The sequence below is a fragment of the Serinus canaria genome, chromosome 2 (genome assembly GCF_022539315.1).
Source record: "Serinus canaria isolate serCan28SL12 chromosome 2, serCan2020, whole genome shotgun sequence".
NCBI classification, from domain to species: Eukaryota; Metazoa; Chordata; class Aves; order Passeriformes; family Fringillidae; genus Serinus; species Serinus canaria.
Window position 1 is genome coordinate 20,397,038 of NC_066315.1, and position 26,332 is coordinate 20,423,369.

At 36.5% G+C, this 26,332-nt stretch overlaps 1 protein-coding gene across 2 annotated transcripts in view; it reads right to left on the reverse strand.

The window, feature by feature from the left end:
• Window positions 1-1,702: 1,702 nt before the first annotated feature.
• LOC103812787 (macrophage mannose receptor 1-like) overlaps window positions 1,703-26,332 on the reverse strand; it is a 51,655-nt gene continuing 27,025 nt past the window's right edge. For both annotated transcript variants that reach the window (XM_018909364.3, XM_030233619.2), the window contains 21 exons: window positions 25,754-25,869; window positions 24,396-24,544; window positions 22,814-23,013; window positions 22,095-22,219; window positions 20,913-21,000; window positions 19,860-20,004; window positions 18,632-18,673; window positions 18,351-18,514; window positions 17,379-17,446; window positions 16,308-16,408; window positions 15,656-15,798; window positions 14,839-14,953; window positions 12,753-12,922; window positions 10,649-10,751; window positions 9,537-9,766; window positions 8,319-8,484; window positions 7,824-7,976; window positions 6,880-6,996; window positions 5,255-5,422; window positions 3,492-3,551; window positions 1,703-3,106 (listed from right to left, as the gene is read on the reverse strand). In XM_018909364.3, the coding sequence (XP_018764909.3) occupies window positions 2,856-3,106; window positions 3,492-3,551; window positions 5,255-5,422; window positions 6,880-6,996; window positions 7,824-7,976; window positions 8,319-8,484; window positions 9,537-9,766; window positions 10,649-10,751; window positions 12,753-12,922; window positions 14,839-14,953; window positions 15,656-15,798; window positions 16,308-16,408; window positions 17,379-17,446; window positions 18,351-18,514; window positions 18,632-18,673; window positions 19,860-20,004; window positions 20,913-21,000; window positions 22,095-22,219; window positions 22,814-23,013; window positions 24,396-24,544; window positions 25,754-25,869 (2,874 nt within the window). In that variant the 3' untranslated portion in view covers window positions 1,703-2,855. The remainder of the gene's footprint in view (window positions 3,107-3,491; window positions 3,552-5,254; window positions 5,423-6,879; window positions 6,997-7,823; window positions 7,977-8,318; window positions 8,485-9,536; window positions 9,767-10,648; window positions 10,752-12,752; window positions 12,923-14,838; window positions 14,954-15,655; window positions 15,799-16,307; window positions 16,409-17,378; window positions 17,447-18,350; window positions 18,515-18,631; window positions 18,674-19,859; window positions 20,005-20,912; window positions 21,001-22,094; window positions 22,220-22,813; window positions 23,014-24,395; window positions 24,545-25,753; window positions 25,870-26,332) is intronic.

Sequence of the window (26,332 nt, forward strand, 5' to 3'; positions counted from 1 at the left end):
AGCAAGTATGTTTCAGAAAAGCAAGAACCCAATTCCTCTGTGATGTATATTTTATACTATATATATAGTATATGTATATATATATATATATATATATATTATACATATATATATATATGTATGCAAATACAGCCTGAGACCTCCCCTAAGTAGTGTCATCTACTTGGCAGACAAAGTAAGAGACCACAAGAGCAAAAGTTTGATTTTAAGGCACCTGACTAGTCCAAATATGAATAGCAGTCAGTAGTAGAAAATGGTTGAAAGATTTGGTAAAGAATCAGAATATGTAAAATATAAAATTTGAGTGTGTCCATATGAACATGACTCATTTCCAGTAAGATACATTTCTTTTTTCCAGTCAAATAGAGAAGCATATTTTGCTTATCTCTGTTCCTAGGTAAAAGCTTTCCATTTGATCTTACATTAGTTAGATATTGTTTAAGTGTTCGTTTGTTTCTCTACCTCCTATGCAAAAATTTCTGTTATAGTTTGTGTATGAAGTATCAGTGCTCATCGGCTTATGACATGGAGCTGTAAGGATTTCCTGTGCTGCAAATGCTACTGTTTCTATATCAATCTTTTTAGTGGGAAATTTGCTTCAATTCCATTGTCTTGAAATAGGAAATACTGTAAGCCATGAAGTTTAAATTTCCTCTTTGTCTGAAAATCTTTTCAAGTCTTTTTAACTCACACTCTTTATAAAATGAGCAGGCTAAGCAGCTCCATCTTCAGAGTTCCAAATAAGAGCATCTTATTTGGAACCTTCTCTACTTTTTCTATACCTGTTTGGACAGGAGAACAGAGCTGACACAGAAGCACCTACATCTACTGCCAGCTATTAATGAGCACGGCATTTTTAATTCTCTTCAACTCAGACACCTCGCTGGATTTCAGGAAAAATAAATGAATGAATAATCTCAGAACTATCCAGGCTCCAGTAGCTGGATTCCCTCCTTGATACTTTTTAGTGATGTGCTTTATAAGTATGGCAAAGAACCAGAAATTAGATATTCCCTCTGTTTTTGTCTTTGCAGCCATACCTTTGCATACATCATGGGAATAAAGGTTTTCTGTAAGAATGACTCAGTGTACCGACACCATTTTAAGATTGTGCAGGGCCCAGAAGAGGATAGAGCTTCTTTTAGGTGAGACTGCACGTGCTTGTTGTTTGCACAACAGCCAGCACAGTGAGGCTGGGATTTCTGTCAGGCTCTCTTGGCCTTTCACTGTCTGCTTCACAAAAATTTCTACCTGGCACCACTCCTCCGTATAACTGAAACAACATGACCCTTAGTATCATTAATCAGTCAGGAGCCACATCAGATGGCATAAAAAAACCATTAGAGTACTGATCCTTGAAAAAACATGTTTAAACTGCATATTAAAAAGGGAAACAGCAGTTGGAACAGAGCAAGGAAACATCTGGGAGAAAGAGACCAGAGCCAGAGAAAAGGAGTTCCTGGACAAATTTTCCCATCTTACCTACATATGCATGTAATTTAAAACTTTCACTAAATCCCCCAACTCACATTTTTATTTTGTCTTTAAGCAGATTTAATCCTAGGGCAGATTCAGGATAATATGGTTAATATAATACTTCATAACAACTTTTGCTGGAATGTCTCCCCTGTGGTATCATCTCCTTTTTCACTTTACCATGTTACAGTGTGTTATATAGACGAGACTATAAAATGCAAACCTATTTTAAAAATCAAAGACAGTTATTTTTATTTCACAGAGAAAAATCTGAAACCACAAAATCAATTCTTGCAAACCTTTGTAAGCAAGTGAGGAATCACACATGATTTACATTTTACAGGATTTCCAAAAATTAGGAATATAAACTCCTTGGGGAATAGAAGATGTCCATAAATAGTAACTGATTTAACCATTTTAGAAAGCAAATAAAATCAGTAGAAACTATTGTATTGGTAAAGCTAAATTGTTCTTTACTTGCAGCACACATCCCACAAACCTATGCTACTTATTGAGAAGCTGTAGAGAGCAGAACCAACATGTGATCACCATAAAAGCTATGCAGAAACCTTCTGCTCCTAAAACCTTCAGAACATGCACAAGCAATCTTCCTCCCTCTCCTCAGTAACTGCTGCATGGTGAGAAGGAAGTTTTGCCATGACCTTCATCACCTCTCACCCACAAACCCACTTGTGGCAGCTAATATCAACCCCAGTTTTCGACTCCAGAGGTCTGCCTCCAGATTTCACCTGATTAAATCCTAGAATACATAAACTGCAAGCACTACATTCTTGCTTTTCTGAGTTGTATGAAGTTGTGGAACTGAAATATCACAATGGTCTTTTTGCCCATGTGGTCCAAAAAGGAAATAAGCCCAAAACCAGACTTATTCTCTAGTGACTATGCCTGTACTTAAGTCCATGGCAATACTTGAAAGATGGTAAAATTAGAAAATGTTTACTGAATAGCTTTGAGTATTTGTTCAATAGCATGGTTTGAAGCAAATCTGATGCAGAAATGTCAAGTCTTGTGTGCGTTCTTCAAGGGGCTCTTGGATTTTACTTCATTTTATCCATTTCTACTGTTCCATTAATAACTAAACAATTAGTCAACATTATCACTTTTCTTAAGACCCACATTCACCAGTGTGATCGTCAAATCCTGAGACCTGAAATCTTTCACTTTATATAATGGCTACAAAATAAAATAACTGCAGTGTATGACATTACACACACACACATAGAAACAGGCTAGTACAGTAATTGCACATGAGAAAATACCTTTGGCTTCATTCTAATTGCATAATTTTAATAAAACAAGGCACATTTTATTACATTACATTTTATATTACATATTACATTACATTTCTATTTGTTACATTACAGTGTTGCGTGTTCATTCTGCTCTATGTTGGTCACAAGATCCTTTGTGTCACTAATTCCAGGAACTGCATCACCATTAAAATACAAATTATTCTCAAAGCTGTCGTTTGTTGGCAAGCAATTCTTTCTCCTTTTGTAGAAGAGATATCCTGCAAGGCCACTTCCAACTAGGATGATGATACCAACAATAACTATAGCTCCTGTTTTGCTGTGGTTTAGGGTAGACGTCTTCTCATCTTTTGTCATTGCTGAAAACAAATAGGAAGAAATCAAGAGAATGCTACAGAAGTCTTTGTCTGATTGCTGGAAGCAAGGTCTTTGGAATGCATGATCTTCTGAGAAAAAGGAGTTAATTTTTTTTCGATGTAATGAGAAGAGGTAACAACATAAAATAACTTGACTTTAAATCACTAATATTGCATGCCATAGCACAAATTATTATTTTTTTAAAATCTGCATTTGGAGATGCAGCCAAATAGATTATATTGTGTACTAATTGGAAACAGTGTCATCCTAGGAAACAGGCACAGTACTTCTGTATAACAGAAAATTTAAGAGACGTAATACAAAATATTTTTGGTTTATGATCCTATGTGGGGCTAGTTTTTTCTGCTTGAAAGACAATATTCTTACCCATTGTAGGTATTTCAGCTGGTGGCATTTCAGATGCTGGTGGTGTTTCAGTTGCTGGAACTTGAAAATATTAAAAAAAATTATATTTTTGTACTAATATTTTTTTCTACATTATTTATTTTTATATCTTGGAACATACTGAAAATCATGCTCAGATAAATATATGGTAATACAAACCATTAAATAGTGAAAAACTCTTGGGGTTAGTTCAGACTGAGCATCTCCTCACTTATGAAATAAAGTTAGATACTTTGTGGAATAGAACTGCTACAGAACTCTCAAATTACTGTGGTAAAAATTGGCTCAACAAATAAAACAGAAAACAACATCTATTCTATGGGAAGACTTCCATCATGTTTTTGTGTTTCAGTCTCTTCAGAAAACAGAAAACATAGCCAGCAATAGCCAGTGCAACTCAATAAAACCATGCTTCTAATGCTCCATTTATTGGTCTGTAGCTATAACAGTTTGTTTAAATTCTGCACATGGAGCACTGTCACAGTTCTGAAAAACTATGCCAAGAAAAGCTACATTTCTTTGACAATGTAGGACTAGATTGTGTCCTGCTTTGGGGTGAGTGACTAGATAATCCTTGCGTTGACACTGGAATTAGGTTGAATCTCTGGCATTCCAGATTAGTAGACTAGGCTGGCTAAAGCTAACCCTAGGAAAAAGTAACTGACTTTCATCTGCTTCAGCTCTTTGGTCATCATCAAAACAGGTGAATGCCAGAAGCATTACAAATAATTGAACTGAATGGTCAAAAAGGAGTAGCGGCAATTTATTTTAACACCTGCTACCCACGTCTATGAATTTTTGTCAATGACAATACAAAAAGATTGATAAATGGACTCTGAAAGGGTGGATATACTGATATGTTGCAGTACTTCCTGTAAAAGACACAGTCATCGTTCCAAGCATTTGAGTAAGTAAGAATAATTTTGCATGAGAACAAATTTACAGAAAGGATAGCAGAATTACTCTCATTTCCAGTATTGTAGAGGAAGTCAGTATATTGCAGCTACACATTTCAACTTTCTTAGGAAGCATAAGTAAGAGATTTTGCTATTGCAATATATGCTGAAAGAAATTATTATGATGACTTTTAGGAATACATATACACTAGCTGTCCCTACTGTCAAATTTGCACATTCAGTTATTTCACAACATGTTCAGTTTAGCAGATCCAAGCTATGCTATTCGCTTTGCTTTTCATTCATTCATCTTTTCACAACAGGAGGACATAGAGACTAAAGATCCCAAGCTGTTAAATAAGTCACGCTTTATAAAAACTCAATTAATAGAAGCACTATATCACACTCAGAAAACACGTGCACATGAGACTGGCAGAGGGAAACAAACAATGGCTACTCCATGGGCAGAGCAGAGGGGATACCCTGAGGAATATGTCTGCATATAGATGAGAGAGTTTTGTGTACACAAGGCATGGTCCTCACATTGTGATTTCTCAACAGGTGTCAATAGAAAACATGCAAACTTGTCAAGTGTATACACTAGGTACTGCTAAGATATGAACACAGTTCTCTAAAAGCAATTCTTAAGGAACTTGACTACTGTCCAGAACTACTTTCTGAAGAGTCATTCTATCTTTTTGTTGTCATGGAAATGTGCATCCTTTGGCATTTACAAAAACTCAGACCATCCAGCTGAAATGCATTGTGTGTAACGGCCAACTACTAATACTAGCTTACAGAGAGCATGTTCCATACATAAAACACAAAATTCATAAATGCAGCACTTACTTTTTGGCTTTTTACAAATATATCCTTTGTAGGAAGAGCAATAAAAATTATTCCAATACCCAGAGTCTGCATACATTTCAACACAGTGCTCATTTTCCTGAGAAGAAGGTTCTCCTACATTCCAGTTGACAAAATTCACCGCACTGCCATCTAGCCACAACCATAGCCCTAATTGAAAAAACATTGAATTGGGGAAAAAAACAGATAGTCATAATTTCCATACTTTCACAAGCTCTATATTTATTGCCTTCTTGAGAAATTTACTTGTCATGACTTCTGGAGACAGATCACAAAACTATTTACTTCTGACACAACATGTTGCCCCTAAGTTTTTGTGTAAATTATATAATATCAATATTTGGAAAATGGCAGACTAATCTGGCTTATGGTGTTGCAAAAGCAAGTTCCAAGAAGAATCTCCCACAAGTGATAGCAGCGGTGCAGTGTCAATTATTTATTCCATTTATAGCAATAAGTGATGTTAAAATATAACTTCACCAGAATGCTCTTCATTCCAGTAATTTGTAGGAAGGTTTTGTGTTACTCTTTTCAAATCCCACACCTAAGTCTTTCTAGGTCCAATTTTATTTCATTAGTTTTCCAGTTTCTAGTTATTTCCACAAGATTTACACAGACGATTTTGCTTTTTATAGATCTCCTTCCAAAATCTTGTGATCACTGCTGCTCAGCTCTTCTTGGGACTTTCTGCTTCTTCCTTCCGGTTCCTTTTTTCTTTCTTTCTTTTAATAGTGCTATTTATTTAGAATAAACGTACTCCTTGTGACTGTAAGTTGTACTCCAGCAAATTCTTAGACTCAGCATGAAAATTGTATTTTGATTTTTGTAAGATTCTACATATTTTGCATTTGTTTTGTGTTTTTATTTATAATTCCTGACACCCTTTGTGTGGGGACATGGCAACTGAATACAGTCTGGATACAGACATTAAGGTATGAAATTTAGCTATGCAGTTATGCTGAAATTGCTATAATCACTATCTAGAGTGATAATGAAGAGCTGAAGTACTCTTGTGTTTTTGATCACTGTGAGAAGTATGCTGCTCTACTCTGCTCTAGAACCACTTTAAGAAACCCTTTTTGTGTCAACTGACCACATGAGTAAACCTCAGCTTTCCTCCATGTGCCATGCATGTAAATGACTACTCTTGGATTCTTTCCTTCACCAAAAATTTTCACTATTCCTGGTTAAGATTCAAGCAATGTAATTGAAAAGTTGTCTTATCCCTAGGAAGTTTGTCATTCAAGTGCTTGGGTAGGCAGTTGTAAAAATAATCTTCCAAAGCTCAAGAAAACCCCACCTCAAGTCACCTGAACTATTTTGGCACCCTGCCACAGACAGTCATACTGGTATTTTTTACCTGAACAGTACAAGACTGTACTTTAAAATCTATCATAAGGATAGAAATGTCTATCTAATTGAATATTAATTTCATTAATGTGAAAGCAATAATCATCAAATATAGGATTTAATTAAAGCAGGCTCTTGCCTATTCGGTCTTGCTTTATCTTCCTTATCACAGAATTATAATGTGACATTTTCAACATTCATGTCAAAAAGCTTGCGATAATTATTCACTAAAAAGACATTATAAGCAGAGAAAGTACCATCCACATTTCTGTACATTCCTGTCCAAAATCCTGATGTTTTGCCTTCAAGTGGTTCAAGGTTGTAGGTCAGAAAGTTGGCTTCAGCTGAGTCTTCAACAGAGACCAAAGAGGCACCTAGAAACACAGGGAAAGAAAAATCTCTTAGAGATGTTTTGCAGGGGAAAACATTCTCATTGTCCTGTCAACAAACTGCTTCAACAAAATGCGTCAACCCGAGCATCAGAAAAGAGAGGGGGAATCTTCTCACCCAGTATCAGGTGTCTACCTTTGCCATGGGTTTCACTGGTAGGTTCTTCTTGACCACATGGCAATATAAAGATAAAGCCACAATAAATTCTGCTGGAGAGTGAATGAGCCCTCTGCATAATCTGATGGGAAACCAGACACCTATGTCACATTACCACCGATGCCATAAACAACAATGCTACAGACATATGAAGTCCATCATAATCAGTCTTCATCCCTTTCCCAAAGAAGGAAGTTGAGAGAATGAAACTGCACAGCAGCCCTAGTTTATTCATATATTATCCAGACTAAAAAGCTTTCATCCAGTGGTATAAAACTGCAATAATCAAGGGAGAAATTAGATAAAGAATCCAAAAGATATAAATTCCATTAAGCTTTAGTGATTGCTGTGGATGAAGCTGTTTATCTCCTATCAGGGTCAGAGTACAAGATTTCTATTTTCATGATCTTCACTCCAGGCCACACAGCTCCTCTCATGCCTGGTGCCACATGCATGAGGCAGTGCGGGCCATAGGTTTTCCATTACCTCTCCAGTTAAGGCAATAATTGGATGCAACTCTCTTGTCCAACACTTGGACCATCCTTGAACTCACGAAAACACATAACACATGTTCAGCTTTTCACAGTTAGGAAAACAAGTGGGTTTTGTCACTTGATACTTTTGATACTTGTTTTAGGAGAAGTAGGATACTCACCTAGTCGAAGGCATTCTAAAGATGCCTGGGCCCAGTTTCTTGAAGATGAAGATTCAATGTAGTAGCAATGACCTCGGAAAGGGATCCAAGATCTGTGTCCTTCTGACTCAGGACACTTTCCTGGAAGCTGAGGGGGCTCTGTGGGAGCTTGAACTGATTAAAAAAAGTTAAACAACACCATGTGACTACTTCCATAGATTCACTGCCTTTTTATTTTTGCAGTTTTTGACATTGCAAGTTTATTCAATAGGAGAATAAATAGAAGAGTAGTGTGAGTCTTAGCTTTGCAAAATTTGTCTAACACAATTTACATAAAGTGATAGCTATTCAGAGTCACACTAGCTCTTTCTTACTATGTGTTTGCTCCAACTTTAAAGTAGCCCAATTCAACCTAAGCAAATTCTAATGATTTCATCTATTTAACACTGGAAATAAACCCCAAGATCTCTAATGAGATGTTTATTAAATTGCAATGGTCAGATTTCAAGTTCTTACCATCAGATTTTTTGCAAACAGAGAAGTAACTTTCATTGCAGAATCCTGTCTTCCAGACTCCAGTAATGTCAAGATAGACACAGCCTAGTTTTTGCTTTGGCTCCCCTTCAGCCCATTTCGTGTACTTCATTCTCCAGTTATCAATCCATTCATAATTCCCATTGGTCTAAAGAAAAAAACCATCAGCTGGAATGATTAACTCTGTCAATCTATCTACATAGTACTTTGTGCTAAAAGGATTGGGGCTTTTCTTAGAAACCAATAACAAATATAAATGGCTCAAACCTTGACATTTTTGTTGTGACAAACATTAATTGAGAAATACAGCAGTGCAACGAGTACTTTTCAGCAAAAGGAAATGCAAAGTGACATTGAGTTAATGTTGAACATAACAATACCTTTAATTTGGAACTAATAACAATTTCACTTAAAATATATTGTGGGAATGAAATACTAAGGAGTAATTTTTGCACTACCTCTTTCCCCAGAAGTTTCAAGACATGTAGATTATTTTAACCTGAAATACATTTAAATCAGTAATCATTTCCCACCAAAACTGGTTAACCCAATGATTTATCCTGCTGATTAATGTTAGAGGCATCTTTTGCTTTTTGGGAAGTGGTGTGCTATGTTCATATATTTGGGGTTTTTTTTCAAATGGAGTGTGTGGGACAAGTGTCTGTGCCAAGAAGAAAAAAATATTGCATTTAGATATGCAGAAACTGTTAAAATACCAAACAACTGAGAAAGGGGAGACAAATACAACTAAACTTGGTAAACTCATTAATTATTTTGCTAAATAGCCTCAAAAATGTTAAAATATTCATAGTAATATCACCTTCTTATACTTCTCAAAATTAGGTATTGTTATTAAAATATATGTTTTCTTCTGTGAATTCTAAAATATTAGGATTTTTATATCACATATATATCACACTTATACCTGAAATATATAAAGAGATATTCCAAGATGCTAGACTAAAATGCCTTATTTGGAAGTGCACAGAGTGGAATATCACAGAAAAAGTGTGAAAAGCACGTGCAATATATACAATACAATTTAATCAGATTAAGAGAAGAGGATGGATTCCTCTGACAGCACAAAGTATTTAGTCCAAGATGTAAGCAAATAAGTTAAAGTAAAGAGAGGTGATAAGACTTTTCAGTTCCTGACATGTCCATGAGAAAAGCCATGTTCAATTAGTTTAATGTTCTTACCACATTACTGTTAAGACCAATCCACACAGGCACCCCATACTTTAATATCTTCAGCCACAGGAATGAATGACTGTAGGTGTCTAAGACACTGGAAAGGTCAAATTGATTTTGTTTGCAGTTTTTCCGTGCGTCCTCCCACGTCATTTTCGTGTGGATGAACATGTAACTACTGTTCCCATAACGGAAAATGTTGGATGGGGATGAAGTTGTAGAAGGCAGAAATTCAGCATCTGTAAAATAAAAAATGAAAAAAAGACCCACATACTTGTCCAAAAAGGGGAGTATGATTTCATTGGTTGCAAATAGAACTAAATAAAAGTCTTCCTTATTTCATATTCCCTGGTTTATAATCAGCATGGGTAAGATGCACTTTGCTTTAAGCCAGCAACAGCAGTAAAATCCAATTACAAAGCTCTAGAAAGGAAAAGAGCTGCTTGAAGCAACTTCTGATAAAGGAGCAAAGGAGCATTCTGTATAATTATCAAGAACTGTATTACTGAAATTACTTAGGATTAAGTCACGATTTTTCTTCATAAAATCTTTTTCATCAAATGAAAAGGTTTGCAGAAACAGTTTGGTTTCCCAAAGATTTTTTTTCAAGAAATAAAATAGTCACAACAGACCAGTCCTTAAAAATTACTTAGATACTTAAACAGAGGATAGATTTAAATATTTTAAATCTCTTTTTTGGAGGTAATTTTTCTCAAGTTCAGTGCAGACTGGTTACAGTCTCATTCCAGACAGTTTATGCTACATGTACAAACCAGTATTTTCCATAACATGTTTTGAATGCCAGTGTACTCAGAAAATTAAAAAACTATGGAACAAATGTCATATCAAGTGTCATACTAGACACAAAGATGCAGATACAATTCCAGCTCAGGAAAATAGCAATACAGCATTTGCTGGGAAGGGTCAGATGAGAGCAGTGACTAACTGGACTTCTGACACATTTGACTATTTGACCCTTTTCTTCCTGCCTGAAGAACAATTTGTGCATTTATCTTTATTGGAAGAAAAATCATGTTTAAAACCACATATTTAATCAATTTCCTGGGGAAAAAAAAAAGAAAAGAAGAAAAGGGTTTGGTTTTAACTAAAAAGAGAATTACCTGCATTAATTTGGCATATATATCCTCTGCTGTTATCACAACTCTGATCAACCCACTTCCCTGCTTCCTTAACAGATTTGTTTTTCATGGTAACACAATCAGCCTCGAGGCAAAGAGATACAACATCAGTTAAAATAGCTAGAATAAGCAAATATTAAACTTTTGACCCCCATTTGCATCTTCAGACACAAGAAATGCTGTAATTTTAGTCTCATATCTTTGTAACATTTAAGAACACAAGTTTTAAGTTACACAAGTGATGTGGAAATTCTATTCCTCTTCCACTCCACAAGTTTCTTTCTTACTTTCCATTGCCCTGCATTGGGGTGAGTAAGAGGACCAGAGGAATTCTAGTATTCTCAATCCCCAGGCATACAGCATGGAGAGGAGTCACAGACAATCTGAAGAGAAATTAGATCAATCATTGCAGAAAAGACTGGATAACTTTACCCCAGAAATAAAACAGGACCCTTAAAGTGCAATGCAACAATTTATTGTTTCAGCCTGCAATAGTACACACAGCAAAGTTAGAACAGCTCCTGCCCAAAGGCAGACAGACACTGCTCTGTCAGTTCCAGCCTTTCTGTGACATTTCAACTTCTCTGACATGGACACAATAGCTAGAAATTAGATTAGCACATATTAAATAAACAGTGATTAGTGCAAAAGCCTGCAGGGTTACAAGTGGCTTTGTGCAATGAAACATCCATATTTATTTTATTGTTTACTTGTTTGGGCTTTTTTCTTTTCATGAGAAGATGCTCACATAATTGCTTCATTTTTGGGTAAAAAACATTTGGATTTAATTCTTTCAAACTGAACAGATGCATACTAATTTTTACTAACTATGATAATATTTTTTGCTAAGATCAAGTAGACTTAAAAACAAATATAAAATTTATGAAAAAGGGACTTTATCAATTGTCACATTAGACTTCATAAAATCCTTTATTACTTCACATAAAAAAGAGATAAACTTTTTTTTTTGAGAAGTAACATTTTTAAAATATTTTCCTTCAGAACTCCAAATTCTACCTAATTTTCTTCCTTCTTTAAAGATAAAAAGCTCACAGGTGGTCCTTTCAGAGACACAGAAAAGGATATTATGCATAAAATCAAATTTCTACATAAAAAAACGTAATTCAAGAGAAATACAGTTAGCACTATAAAGAGCTGTAGTTCCAGAGTACACACACATGATCAGAGAGAAAGGAACTTTGTGACCTGTCAGGCCAGTTTCTTTGACAGAGAAATAGAGAAAGTGCTTTTCTGGAGGTTTGGAGTTTTTTCCCTTGTAAAAATTGAATGTCTGTCTTTTTATAGAGTCATGTCTTTTCTGCAACTGTGACTGGCAGAATTTGCTTATATGTAAGACACCTGTGTCAGGGGAGTGTTTGTAAATGCCGCCTTGCAAACTACAAGCCAACTGGGAATCCTGCCAAGTTCTGGCACAGCTGTCACCAGAGGACTAGGAGGATGTTCTCATTGTTGTGCTTTTGGGAAAATGCCATGGGGCAGAAGAACCACTGCCCTCTTTACACAGCCCACGAGAGGCTGAACACAAAAGCTGTGTAGTCCTCACAAACAGAAAACTGAAACAAGTCTGTGTATGAGCCCTCCATGGATCCTGTCACCAGCTGATACAGCAACTGCACAAGGGCTCAAAAGCTTCACTCTACCTGGATTTATATCCAACATGTACACAGGTATGAAAGTAGTAAGTCAAGCAGTGACATACCTAAAATCCCCACAAATGCATGAATTCAGCCTTAGGGAAGGTGGATATTGGTCTCTTTTCCCTAGTACAACAAGTGACAGGACAAGAGGAAATGGCCCAAAGTTGACACAAGATTGGATATTAGGAAAAGTTCCATCATCAAAGGAGTTTTCAGGCATTGGAACAGGCTGCCCAGGGAAAAGTGTTTAAGTCACCATCCCTGGAGGTATTTAAAAAATACGTAGATGCAGCACTTAGGGTCATGGTTTAGTGGTGGCCTTGGCAGTGCCGTATTAATGGTTGAACTAAACAATCTCAGAAGCCTTTTCCAACCTAAATGATTCCATAAAATCAAATTTCAGTGAACAATTTGTGATTGCTACTTACCTGGCCGCTGTACGCATATAAACCCACATGTCCCGACGGGAAGCCTTTGGCCCAGTTTGTAAAGTAAACCCCTGTTCCATCTGTCCAGAGGAACCTCATCTCATGATTTATGTCATTTAATCCAATCCATGTCTCAGTGGCAAAATCTTTTAAATGGAAGGTAAGGAAAGCTAGAATAAAAAAATGAAAAAAAAAAAGAAGAATAATTTTAAAATAGGACCGTTGAAATATTTGGCCTGAGATTGGTGATATTAAATACTTTTTTCTGAAATACAGAACCCTCCATTGCTGATAACACAAGCAGGTGAGATGAAGAGGAAATGAATGCTGAGTTTGATGAATGGGTAAGTAGGTGTATAACTGTGTCTTTGGGCAAAATACTTCATCTAAGTATCTAAGCTGGTACTGGAAAGAACCCCAAAACCATGATAGAAATTGCTTTTATAATGTCCCATGACACTTTGGAATCCTAGTTCAAGACATTAACAGCTGTGGGGATCACACACATTTTTTGATAATCCCACGAGAGACATTGCTCCACAACAGCACCACCGAGCTCCTGCCAGTTGTGTATCTGCATAAGCAGTGCTGCTCCAGAGCCACCAGAGTGTTTCTTCCCTCCCTGGACAGGCAGGCAACAGCCTGCATTGCCTTGGCAGGGAGCAAAGTGCACAAGGAACGTGCTTCAAATGAGACTTAACAGAACTATCAAACACAAGCAAATCAATTATCACTGCTTTGCACAGTCCAGGTGGGTGCTGATGTGTCTTAGCTAAGGTGGCAAGCTCACAAATAGAGCAGGCTAGGTCACCTGATATTCACCCATTATGAACATTATGAATTATATTCAATCTACTAGTCCATGATACATTGACTGCGGTGATAAAATGAACATACTATGGTTTTTGCCAACCACTGCAGTCATGGTTAAGAATGTTTTTTCCTCTGAAAGGAATAAAATAATTTCTGCCTGCTCTGTTAATCATTCACCTTCCTTCAGCATTTTTAAATGTATACAGCTTACTCCTGCAGGAATGAAACCTGTAGATTTTTATGCTAAACATTAACATTGCTGTTCTGCCAAAAACTGTAACAGGAACTCAGGTCTTTATGTCTGTACTTCCTGCAAAGATGATAGTTTTGTGCTAATAGCTCCATTCCTCATTTCTCTTTTACCTAGAATTCAAGTCCTGTACATGAAATAACCACTGCAGAATTTATGTAGAATTAGAATATAACTGTTTGAAAAATGAAAGTTTGATTCTTCAGCTCTTCACAAGTGGAAAACATAATTAGTACTAAGTTCTTAGACGCAGTTTAAATTAAAACTATTTAATTGCTCAAACTTCAGTGCATTGTCTTACAATGGTTGAGTTTTCAATGTGCTCTCTTGAGTTCACAGACAGTATGTGTTTTGCAGCATTGCTTTTTTCCATCACATTCACATTTAGGGTAAAAAACTATGCCTAATAAAAGCATCTATCTATCAAAGTCAGTCTAACATCTGTCAAGGTCGTCCCCTGTTTTTAGTTTGGAAGTGTGCCTTGTTTATTCAAGCAGGGTGTAGTTTTCCCCCTCTCATCTCCCTGAGGCATGGATGCAGCTCTGGGGTTCATTGCAGTAAGTTTCTCCAGTGAAAAGAGTGGCACTTCTGTGTGCAGGGCTCTGGGTATGGGTGTGAGCACTCAAGCCTGTTTCAAGCTGCCCACAGGCAGGTTCTCATCCTGAAGGCGTTCTACTTGATTTGAAAGTAAAGCCATGCAGCAAGTTAATGCCACCTAGTGAAAGCACATTGTTTGGATTGGAAATTGCAGGGTCCAGCTGGCATCATGTGCAAGCAGAAAAAACCACTACTTTGGCTGCCAGGACATTATACACACATAGTGTTGGCTCTCTGAGCCAACACTAAAATTTGGTAGATTCAAGTGAAAACCTCATTATAGATTTCTAAAAATTATATGTTTTGGAACAAAAATCAAATATTCAATCATTATTCAAATTTGTTTGTGTTCAGAGAAAAACCCCAGCCAGCCTGTAAGGATTAAATGTCATCTCATCTAGCTGTTACAAAAACTGTGCACAGTACCTTGCACTTGTTCATTAGGGATTGAGGCCAGGTTTCCTCCTAAATTCATGCAAGCTGTTCGTGCAGCATGCCAAGTAACACGCTCCTCTTCTGTAGATCCAAATATTTTGTAACACTAAAATATGAACAAATTCTTTATATATTATCTTCAGTTCAATATCCCTCAACTGATAATCACTGTTTTAAATAGAGCAGGGTGGAAAAAAGGCAGTAAAAGAATGCATTTATTTGAAAAAATACATTCAAAATACATTCAGCTTTCAAAGAGCTTTTGTGTTGGTCCTAGTTCTATATAAAATTAGAAGTCTCACTAAAGTGTTTTGCTCAAAAAACAGATTTGATCTGAAATCCCTAGAAAATAAGCAAATCCTGACTTCTCTATAGACAGTTAACAGTGCTAAGTTATGCATGACTGATCTTAGTCTGCCTGATCATTAATTTTACTCTACAACACATACCATGTTAGTAAAGTTAAGGAAGACAAAATGTAGTCAGTAAAAAGGATTACAGTTTGGTTTAAAAACCCCAAGATCAAGGCATCAATACTTTAGGAATTCTGACTAAATGTGTATCAAAACATTTAAAGAGCTGACTAGAGAATTGCCTTTCATCCACTGCAACTGAATTTGCTTCATTAGAAACATCGGAAAAGCACTTTTCCTGCAAAACAACAGATAGGCAAACAAGAAAAGGGTTCATGTGTCATGGCTCTCTGCATAAAACTGTTTTACTAAAAAACAGTATGGTTTAAAAATTCTCTTGTTTTCTGTTTAATGCTTTGCCAAACATCCAGCATAGACTGCATTTGTTATGGTACCTTGTTGCGAAAAGAAAGCCAGGTTGGACGGCATCCTCTTGGACTTGGAAATGTTGTTGGAGGAGCAGTGGAATTAATGGAACTGTTGTGCCTTTCACATATGTAGGGATTTGGATAGCCACAGTTTATATCATTCCAAAATCCTGGGTGTAAGATAAATGGGGAACTGTATGACACCACCTCTCAAGCTGGTTAATGGAAATTCATTTCACACATTCTCATGTATAGTGGTTTTGGTTGAAAGATAAGATCAAAACTGTCTCTCAGTTTATTATCATTCAATATCAGTGTCTAGGAAAAAATATGTCACTTTTTAGCTGTAATTACATAATGTTAAAAGCTTTGTAGAACCAGGTACTAGACATTTCACAGTGACACACTAGGTCAATTTTAAGAAAAAATATAAACCAGCAACCACAGACCTCTGGCCTCAGATCTCAATCAGATCTTCCCCATGTTACGCTTCAGGTAAGCACAAGAGTAAAAAACTATTAAGTCCTGTAAGTATTACTATGGTCTACTTAAACAACTTTTTGTAAAAGAGAAAAAAAAATAAAACAAAAGCAGGAAGAAATAATACTTGGCAGAAGAAAAAAATTTGTGACACAAACACACAAATAATGAAATTCATGAAAAAACATACAAAACTCACCTAAATTCTTATACATAACGACACAGTTTTCATCATTATTTGCAAAGTTAGGTTCATGTGGTGCCCATGCCAAATAATTCACTGGAGTGCCATCCATCCAGCTTAAGAAAAACAATCCAACAAAATAGTTCTTTAACATAAAATAGAACTTCTTCCATGTTAAAAAAGTAACTTTTTAATATGCTTAATATAGCTGCTTATAGTAAAATGTACAAAGTTGTTTGACCAAATTGCCTCTTTACTAGTTTCAGTAAACTTACTCTCTGCTCAAAGACATATAAGGTAAAATACAAACATTGGAAAAGCTGAACATCCATGTAGATTAGGCAATGAATAACAAAATTGTAACCGGGAAAATTATTAGGACACATCTTTCTAGTGGTCTACAAGTGACAGAGGTGCACAGGCTCATCCTTCAGACACATGCACAAGATACTTTAAGGTATAATCATCTTAGGGTCCCTAAAAAACCAGCAAGGCAGAAACACCTCATTTTCAGAGGCTCACCTAACATCCTAATTATCCTCTGGAGGTCCCTCATCATTACTGTGGACTATAAGGAGGAGAACTACCAGGCATCTGTCCAGGCACTTCAGACACAGACTGAACTGAATCCAGGCCTAAATAAACATCACATGTCAAAATCAATATGGTGCTGCATACTGACATCCAGAAAGGCTTGCAGAAAACCTGCTTGAGCTCACAGAGCAACAACTATCATTGTTCTACAAAAAGAAAACAGGTTTCACTTGTTCCTTTATTATAGTCTGTTCTCAGCAGTTAAGGATGGCGTAAAAGAACATTTTTACCTACAAAAATCTTATATATTTACAGCTAGAACATCTACTTTTATTTTCAGTATAAATCACATAATAAAGGAAACTAGAATTCCTGAATAAAAATTCAAAATGCATTAGCTGCAGCATAATTTTTTGTCTAGCTTTGAGCAAATTCTGTTTAGGAAGCCTGCAGCATTTCTTCTGGATAATCAAGAGCTAAATTAAGATGTAATTAAACCACTTGAGAATACAATCATTTTTAATTTATGAGTCAAAACTGGGCATGACCTACCTCGTACGCTGGTCAATACTCAGTTGTAAACCAATGAAATATGCATCCTCTTTGCCATTTTTCAACATCTAGAATGAAAAAGTTAAAATTGTATAAATGCCCTCTATTGTCATATAAACCTATTATGTTACTGATGAATAATATAGATCTAACTGACAGAGGATATGAACTGGATGCATTCTCTAGCCACAGTATTTTAGTTAAAGCAGCTCACAGCTGACAGTCCACAGTTAAACTTCACCAGAAGATGTGGTCACTGTATCAACACTTCTCACATTTTACTTGAAAGCCACTGAAATCAGCACCTATTGCACAGTCTCTGCACTGGACTTTATCTGACTAATTTCTTGCAAAGACAAGCCCCTTCTTACACTTTGGATATAAATTGATACATGTCCTTGTGTCCTCTCACTGTCGCTCTCCAGCCAGCTCAGGAAATGTTCTATGTAGTTCAAATATAACTTTTAAGCACATTCCTGATTTAAAATAAGTTGACCTCAGCCAGCATAACAAGCAAACAATTCCAGTTATATAGGAAATAGGGTTTCAAAGCTTTTTCTCATGGAATAATCCATGTCCTAGTTTCTTCTCTCTCCATAATTATATTCTCACGAGAAGGAGGCAAAGGAGCAAACTTGAGGACCATAAAGAGACTAGGTAGACTCTAGCTTAGCTAAACAGGTAAGATGTAAATCCAATGTTCTGAGCGTTGCATGTAAGCCAACTGCTGCTTTGATCCAATACTTAAGATATTCTACACAATCATAACTCATCAGTGTAATACTTTTTGCTAAAATGAAGTCACAGATCCCTTAAAAGTTAGCATTAGTTTGTTCCTCATACTAATCTGGCTTAGTGCCACTGCAACTTCACTATCAAAACTTGTAGGGAGAACACCATGGTGAAAAGGATCTGAGCCTATGCTCACTTGTTTTGGATGGCTTATTCCATAATATTAATGATTTTTCTTACATATCGCCAGAGGAACTTTCTTTCACTTTCACTCTCAATGACAGAAAGGTCTCCAAAGTTCTTTTTGCAGAACTCTCGTCCCTCTTCCATAGGAACACTCTCTGTGCTGAAATAGTACTGTTTGTCTTCATGTATGATCCATCCATCCTCAGTAGTCCTGTATTCTGTAAGATAAAAGCCAAGCTAACTATTCTGCTCCTGAGATACAATAGTCCTCCTTAATAAAATTTTAATACTTTTGTGCACAAACACACCCACAGAGCAATAGTAGTAACACCTACCAGGTGTAGGAGATTCTGTTGGTTCAGGCTTCACACTCGCCCCTGTGACAAAAAAATGTTTATTATGACTGTATACTTTGTGTCTGAAGAGAAGATATTTACCATGTCTGACAGGTAGTTTTAATACTGACATTGACTATCATGGTTAGCAATGGATTTAACACCAAAATGCAGAAGGAACTAAATAACCTAAATCTCTTATTTTTGGTATAATATTCAATTTTCAATATGTAGTCCTATTTCCTGAGGCTATTCCTTACATGCAAAGTATTATAAATACCTTGAACTTTACCTAAATCAAGTAATTTTTTTTACTCATTGAAAGCAGTAAACCTTATGTACCAAAGCATTAACTCTGTTATAACAGTTGTACTGGATTTCCATCTCTCTCTCTCTCTCTTCCCCTGGCCACAAATACTTGAATTCTGACTTAAACCAGGGGCAGCAGGCTGGGTTATCATCTGGTTGGGTGCCCTAATTACTATGGGGTGAGGTTCTTTCCATCTCTCTCTGGTTGAGAGTAATTTCTACCTTGATCTTACAAATTTCTTTAGATAAAATCTCACTGGAAAAGATTCCTTTTTTTTTTTTTTTTTTTTTTGCTATGGCATCATGGAAATGGGATCTTGGAGGAAATCATTAGTATCTCAGGAAAGGAATTTATTATACAGAAAAACTCTGAGAGTTTAGGCTCACCAATTAGCTTTTTACTAAAATAAAATCTCAGTAGTATTGACATTTATTAAGGAAATCTATGCCTAAGAAATTCTCCTACCAATAAAAGGCAGAGCTGATATTTATTGTCAATAATCTAATGCAACACCTTTATTTTGCTCCTCTCCGTCCCACTATAAGAACGCAGTAAAACACTTAAATGTGCTGCACTTTCTAAAAAGCTCCAATGTAAATAGATGCACTGCTAGTGAAACTCAAGTGTTCCCTAAATTATAAATATTGTCTTGATATCTTCAGCAAATAAAAAGCATCCAAACACGTATTTCATGAGAATTTAGCAAGTAATCAACATGTGAATATAGAAATAAAGTATCTTGAAACCAGGCTCCATCCTCAAACTACACATTCTTATCAAAAAAAACAGCACCTGAGGCAAGTGAAGGAGGGAACTATTCTTATAAAGAGGTTTCAAAATCTTTTATTTCTTACAATTAAGGTATAAGTCAACCAAGAACATCTTCTTATTACATTAATATGCAGGAGTGAGCAATACCTTTTCTTATTTGGCAAATCCATCCATACATGTAATCACAGTGCCTGTCATTCCAAAGCATGCTGGAATCACCACTGATCTCTGTACAAAGTTCAACTCCTTGATAATTATTTGGCTCTCCAAAGCCCCAGTTTTCATACTTCACCTATGACAGAAGTTTTGTGAACATTCTGTTATATGGAAATAAAGTAAGGGAGGGAGGGAGGAGACAGCATCAATGCACAGACCTACAAATTGTTCCTGTTGTCAGGTCAAAAACTGAGGAGGAAATGAGAATCCTCCTGTGAAAATACTGACACTTCAAACTTATTTCAGATTGCAAATGGATTGCAGTTTAGGTAACAGTTGTTTTTGTACAGACTTGGAAGAATATAAACATTTTTTATGGGACCTGAGTTCTTTAAAATACATTTAAAAAAATGCTGGGGGAATTCTACATCTTGATATTAAACTAGTTAAATATACAATATGAGTATTAGGATATTATTCAGATGCAATAAAAATGTTGGCATTTGCCTCAGAAGAAGTATTACTGCTATTCTAATTTTCCTATATTATTCCTATATTATCCAGTTTCAGGTTTCTTTACTGTAAATCCCCATCAATATATCTTGACCAACCTTGCATCAAGTACACCTACATCTCCAAAATCACTTTCATCTCCACAGTTTTATACCTTAGTTTAAAGTAAAACTGACATTAAAAAGTGCTTTCATCTCCATGGAATGTAAGCCATTGCAGACAATGAGCAAAGAAAAGAACAACTAAAGAAGGGCAATTTTGCACAAAAAATCCTCGCATTCAGAAGAATATCCTCTTAGCCTGCATGTATTTAGTTTCCTTGTTGATTCAATGTGTATCTTCTTATCAAAAATCAGTATGTTTTAGCCAAAAATATCAAGCCATGAAACTGCTATTCATTAGCTTTCCTAAATAGTACACAATACAGAGGGTTATGATTAAGCATAAAAATACACAGAAACACATACACTACACATAAATAGGAAGCACAGGGAATGCAAAATAACAGCTGTGGAAAATTAAATTACTCACTGGAGATCCATCACTCCAAACAAAGCCATCATCAGGATTCAGGTAATATAAACCTATCCAGAAATTCTGGTGGTAATAGCCATTGTTTCTTAAAAAAAAAAAAAAGTACCAATACTAATAAAAGCAATACAATATTTTTAACAGTCTATAGTTTACTGCAGTTAGGAGTTCTCTAAGGATAACATAATGCTGTTAAAAACAATAAAAACCAAGGTGGAAATGAATTAAAATGCAGCTGCTTCTAGCTGTTATCATTATGCATTAACTCAGATTTAAACACAGATCAGGAAAATTACCAGATATAACTCCTGTACATAAAGTGGCTTAATTCCTTTGCATTATTATTCTATTATGGTTCACTGGCTACTGTTGCTCCATTTCTTAACTCCTCATTTTCTCTGTAAAGACATTTACAGCTTTCAAACAGAGAATTACTTTCTGCATTTGAATCACATTTTAAAAATATCACCTTCAACTTATCCTTGAAGGTGGCAAGTGCAAGCAGACACACTTTACTGATTAATATGAATATATTCACCTAATTTGTGGCAATGATGTATGTGAGACTCCTTCCTTACTGTAAATGCACCACTGGGATTCTAGTATGGCCATAGCATTTTGCAGTTTGATGTTTCAGTCTTGCTTCTTGTTTAGCTAGATTAGTACAAGATCTTTGAGCCTGGTTTGTTCTGGTTGTATTGCAACTGTTAGCTTTTCATCTTATTTAGAAATCTCACACCTGTTTTTTGCAGTTCAGGGACTTACTAAGCTTATTTAACCTCCTAATGTAAGGAAAAAAATAATCTGAAGTTGCCTCTGCTTTTTTATTAGTTCATAAAAGTGACAAAAAATCAACATATCATCCAGATTTATAAAACTGTACAGTTATGTGAAAACGACTGGCCTCTGTAGTAATTTTATAATATCAACAACTTTACAGTAAATAGCTTTACTTCAGATGATAAGCGCTGCCTTAACTAGATATCTTCCCAATGCCATTTCAGCACTAGCTTTTGAGCTTATTGCTGCTAGTCATACAACCCCTTTATCAGCTCGACGCTTTTGCTGCGTGTTTGACACAGACAGGGATTGCAGACTGGCTCATAGAGAAGCAAACACAAACCAGCTAAGAAGAAATATTTCAGAAAGGCCCGGCGGTGCCCCGCCGAGGTGGACACTCACGCGATGGAGCGCCAGATCGCGTACTGCTCCTCCTTGCCGTTCACGGAGGCCAGGTCCCCCCCTATGGAGCGGCAAAACGCCTGCGATTCCAGCCACGTCTTCTTGTGCTCTGCTCTGGAAAAAGGCTGCAGAGACCATTTTGCCATCAGACAAAACAGACCATACAGAGCGCAGGATCAAGAAATATTAGCTGCCCAAAACCAACTGATTTACAATTGTGTTCTGTGGGAGTTACAGAAACTCTGAGTACAGGGCTTAGGAGTGCTCTCTGTGAAACACAGGCTTGGAATGAACTCTTTAAGTCAAGTTAGCACACTATATTGCTGATAGGAGAGTCTACTGCAAGACAACAACCAGACCACAAACTTACCAGAACTGGAATTTAAGAACAAAAGCTCAAACCTGAAGATTAGTCTTTAAAAGAATAAACAAAACCATGAGCATTTCAGTAGAAAGGAAGAAGACTTCTACATATAATCTGGAAAAAAGATTATGAAACAATAGGATATGCACATGCCAATTTTTGTTGGTATCACAGAATTCTGAGTAGTAAGAGACCCACAGGGATCATCAAGTCCAGCTCTGAAGTGAATGGCCCATAATGGGATCAAACCTGCAACCTTGGCACTATAAGCACTGTGCTCTGGCAAACTGATCTAATCACATGAGTGTGAAGCAAACAGAAACTACCTTAATGCAGAAATAACCAACAGACTTACTTTGAAACAGAAGCTAATTCGATTGCTGGAGTCCCAGCCTTCTGGACACCGGGGAATAGGAGTTGTTGTGGGAACAGGTGGAAGTGTCACTCCTTCTGCCCACACTTTGCAAATGAACTTTGCCTTTTCTTCACAGTTTATTACATCCCATAATCCACCTGCTATTCCAGTCCTCATGGCAACACAGCCTGGCTTTCTTCCTGATTGTAAACAGGAATGCACAAAAATGTCATTTAGGGTCTTCTAAGTTAGAAAATTTCATGTTCTATCCTGCAGAAATAAAGTCATTGTACAGAGTCAAAAATGTTTCTGTTAGAGCAGGTCCCTGGGAAGACCACAAAAATGATCAGAAGGCTGCAACACCTCTCCTACAAAGAGAGGCTTAGGAAGTGGGGTTATTCAGCCTGGAGAACAGAAGACTCCAGGGAAACATTACCTTGACTATTCAATATCTAGAGAGTGCTTACAAGGTGAAGAAAGACTTTTTACCGGAGCTTATAGTGACAGAACAAGAGACAATCATTTTAAAATAAAAGAAGGTAGATTCAGATTGGGCAGAATAAATTATTTTTTGTTTTATTATTATTAATGTAGTGAGTAAATGGAACAGGTTGCCTGGAGAAGCTGTGATGCCCCATTCATAAAAGATATCAAGGTCAGGTTGGACTTCAATTTGAGCAACCTGGTCTAGTGAAAAATGTCCATGGCAGTGGATGGGGACAGTGTGATCTTGAAATGTCCCATCAACACAAACCATTTTGTGATTCTATGATTCTAATTCATGAAGAAAAAAAAGGCAAAAAAATCTGCAGTTCGTCCACTCTGAAATACTGAATTGTGCCTTACACTAAATCACCTGCAGTGGCTGACTCAGCTAGATCATAACCTTAGATCCAAGAAATTCTCCCCTAAAACTGAATGTGGTTAGAGCTAGTTTCTCAATTTTTTCTAATTTTCAAGAACTAGCTGGGTATATGTAAGCCTACATAGGCTTACCACTTCACCTGACACATTCAAATCAGCAATTAGGTACCGAAATTAAACAGAATCAGAGGACCAGAACATACCAGAACTTTGAACACTAATAACCATCCCCTTTCTGATGTGATCATGTCAGATTAAATGACTTCCCATTGTTATATTTTTGCCCTCGTGTCCTACCTTGCAGTCCCATTTTCTCTAGGACTCAGTGATACTTCCTGCATGCTGATATCCCACACTCAGAAGGTGCAGTGCACAAGTGTGCTCTGAGGTATGGCTGAACAGGCAGGGCTTGCAAGGAGGGTCACTGGGCCTGCAGAGATTGCTCCTCCAGAGCAGTACAGGCACAGACCTCCCCAGAACAGTTGCAAATCAGAAACTTGATCTCAATGAAAAGTTTATTCCCAAACTCATACTAAAAGCTCATTTCAGCACTAGGCAGGAACTTCCCAGCCACTCTGGATTCTTGGGGAGAGCAGCCTGATGTATTTGAAAGCCATTGGCCATTATGTCACCAAGAGAGAGCTAAGGAAAAATCTTCAAGCAGTGAGCAGCTTATTTCGGGCCTTGGACCGATTGAAGAGCACAGAGTCATACCTACCAGGCATTTCAGAATTCCAGTGTGTAAATAAGACAGATTCACCATTAGACCACTTGAATGTTCCCTTTTCTTCTACATCTGAAAGTCCAATCCAAAAGTATCTTTCTGTTTTCAGCCCAACCAGGCTGGTCAGATAGGCTTGTTCATACCTGTTAAAAAGAAATAAGTCAATAAATTAATACTGTTAAATAATAGATATTTTGTGAGCTTCGATATCAGAGTATTTTGCTTTTTCTCAGATGCCCAGTGAATAACACAGCCTAATCTTGGACTGACAGGAAATTGATGGTAAAGAAGAGACCTGACATGCCTTATGTTTTATACCACTTATTTTGTGAGTTTCTAGTACTCTAGTATTTTATTACTTCTTCCTTCAGACAAATCCAAAACTGAAAAAGGAATCTCAGCATTACTGAAGTTACAAAAAGTAGAGGCTGAAGTAGTAAGATACTAAATTATAAAACTAAAGATCACTGTAAATTAGATCCAATGACTGCGGCAAGACAAGTTATATTTAGCAAAGAAACCTATATAGAGGTAAAGCCTGTCATAGTCCACTGTGGTGTTTAAACAAAGAGCTCTTAAGAAATCAGAGCAAATAAAAAAAGTCTCCTCCTAACAAGGTGTAGTCAGAAGGCCACAATAATGTTAAAACATTTTGATGGCAGCTGCAGTGCTGTGTTTATAGAGCTACCAGCTGGAGATTTCACAGTAGAACATAGCAATTTTGATTATGTAGAAACAAATAAGAGATTGTGTAAAGCCTCAAGTCATCTGCAAGAAAAATATTTTGTTTCTTAAACTTTTTATTTTTCCTGTATTTCACATACAGTAATGTGCACCACTTCTCCAGAAATTTTGCACTCACTGAACCCTGGCTTCATTGTGACAGATTTTCAGGTACCAAGTGCTTTGCATCATTTGATTTCTCACTTAATTTTAAAAGTACCTTGATTCAAAGACCAGATAGTTGTAAATTATATCCTCTTACTCATTTGTACTATCTTTCAAAAGGAATTCAGAGTGATATCTCTTCATTTAGTACTCAAAATTGGATTCTGTATTCCTTACTCAAGTTAGCCACCACAATTAAGAAGTAGAAGATATAGTTCTACTTTTTTTTTTGACAAAACCATCTATATCAATACTGATTTCACAGCCATGACCTACTTTCAGTATAAACCAGATTCCTGGATTTGAATTTACATGTAAAAACTGTGAGAAGTTCTGTATTGACAGATAGCTGTCCTCTGAAGCTAGATGCTTGCCCAATCAGAGTCTTTACTCTGAAATGCAGGTGCAGGTGCTAGAAGTTGAATGCTCATGTGACCTCCTCAGACAATTAGATGTCTACATACCTGTCTTCAACTGTTGCTAAAAAAGCCTGATGCCTTCCACAGGTTTGATTTGCTTGAGAAAATGTTACAAATGTATTTCCAATGAAGTAACAATAAAAACCATGTCTTTTCCAGCCCTGTCAAAATAAATGTGAAGTGATCACAAAGGGAAAGGGAAAAGGAAACCTAACTAGTGGTTAGGTTATGCTGGTATAAGTCAGTTTTCAGTTTTGTTGGAAAAAAAACTGAAAACTGACTTATACCAGCATAACCTAACCACTAGTCAAAGGAACAATGTCACTGAAAAGGTCAGATTGGAAGCAGGCAGGATCAAATCTTTTTAGAATTTTGTTTCATAAAATAATTTTTCAAATCTAATTGACTTTCAATCAATGTATTCCACTCACAAAGGGATGAGAGATTTTGCTGTGCACCTTTTGTGCTCAGAACAAGATTATAACCAGCACGTAGGCATCATGAAATCACAAGGACAGTCTTGAAAAGCAAACTTCAGCTTGAATTTTCAGAAAGGGAATGACACCTCAAACAAGCTTGTTAATTCTTAGCTAACATTAAAACTCGCTTCAAAAGTTTTGTCAT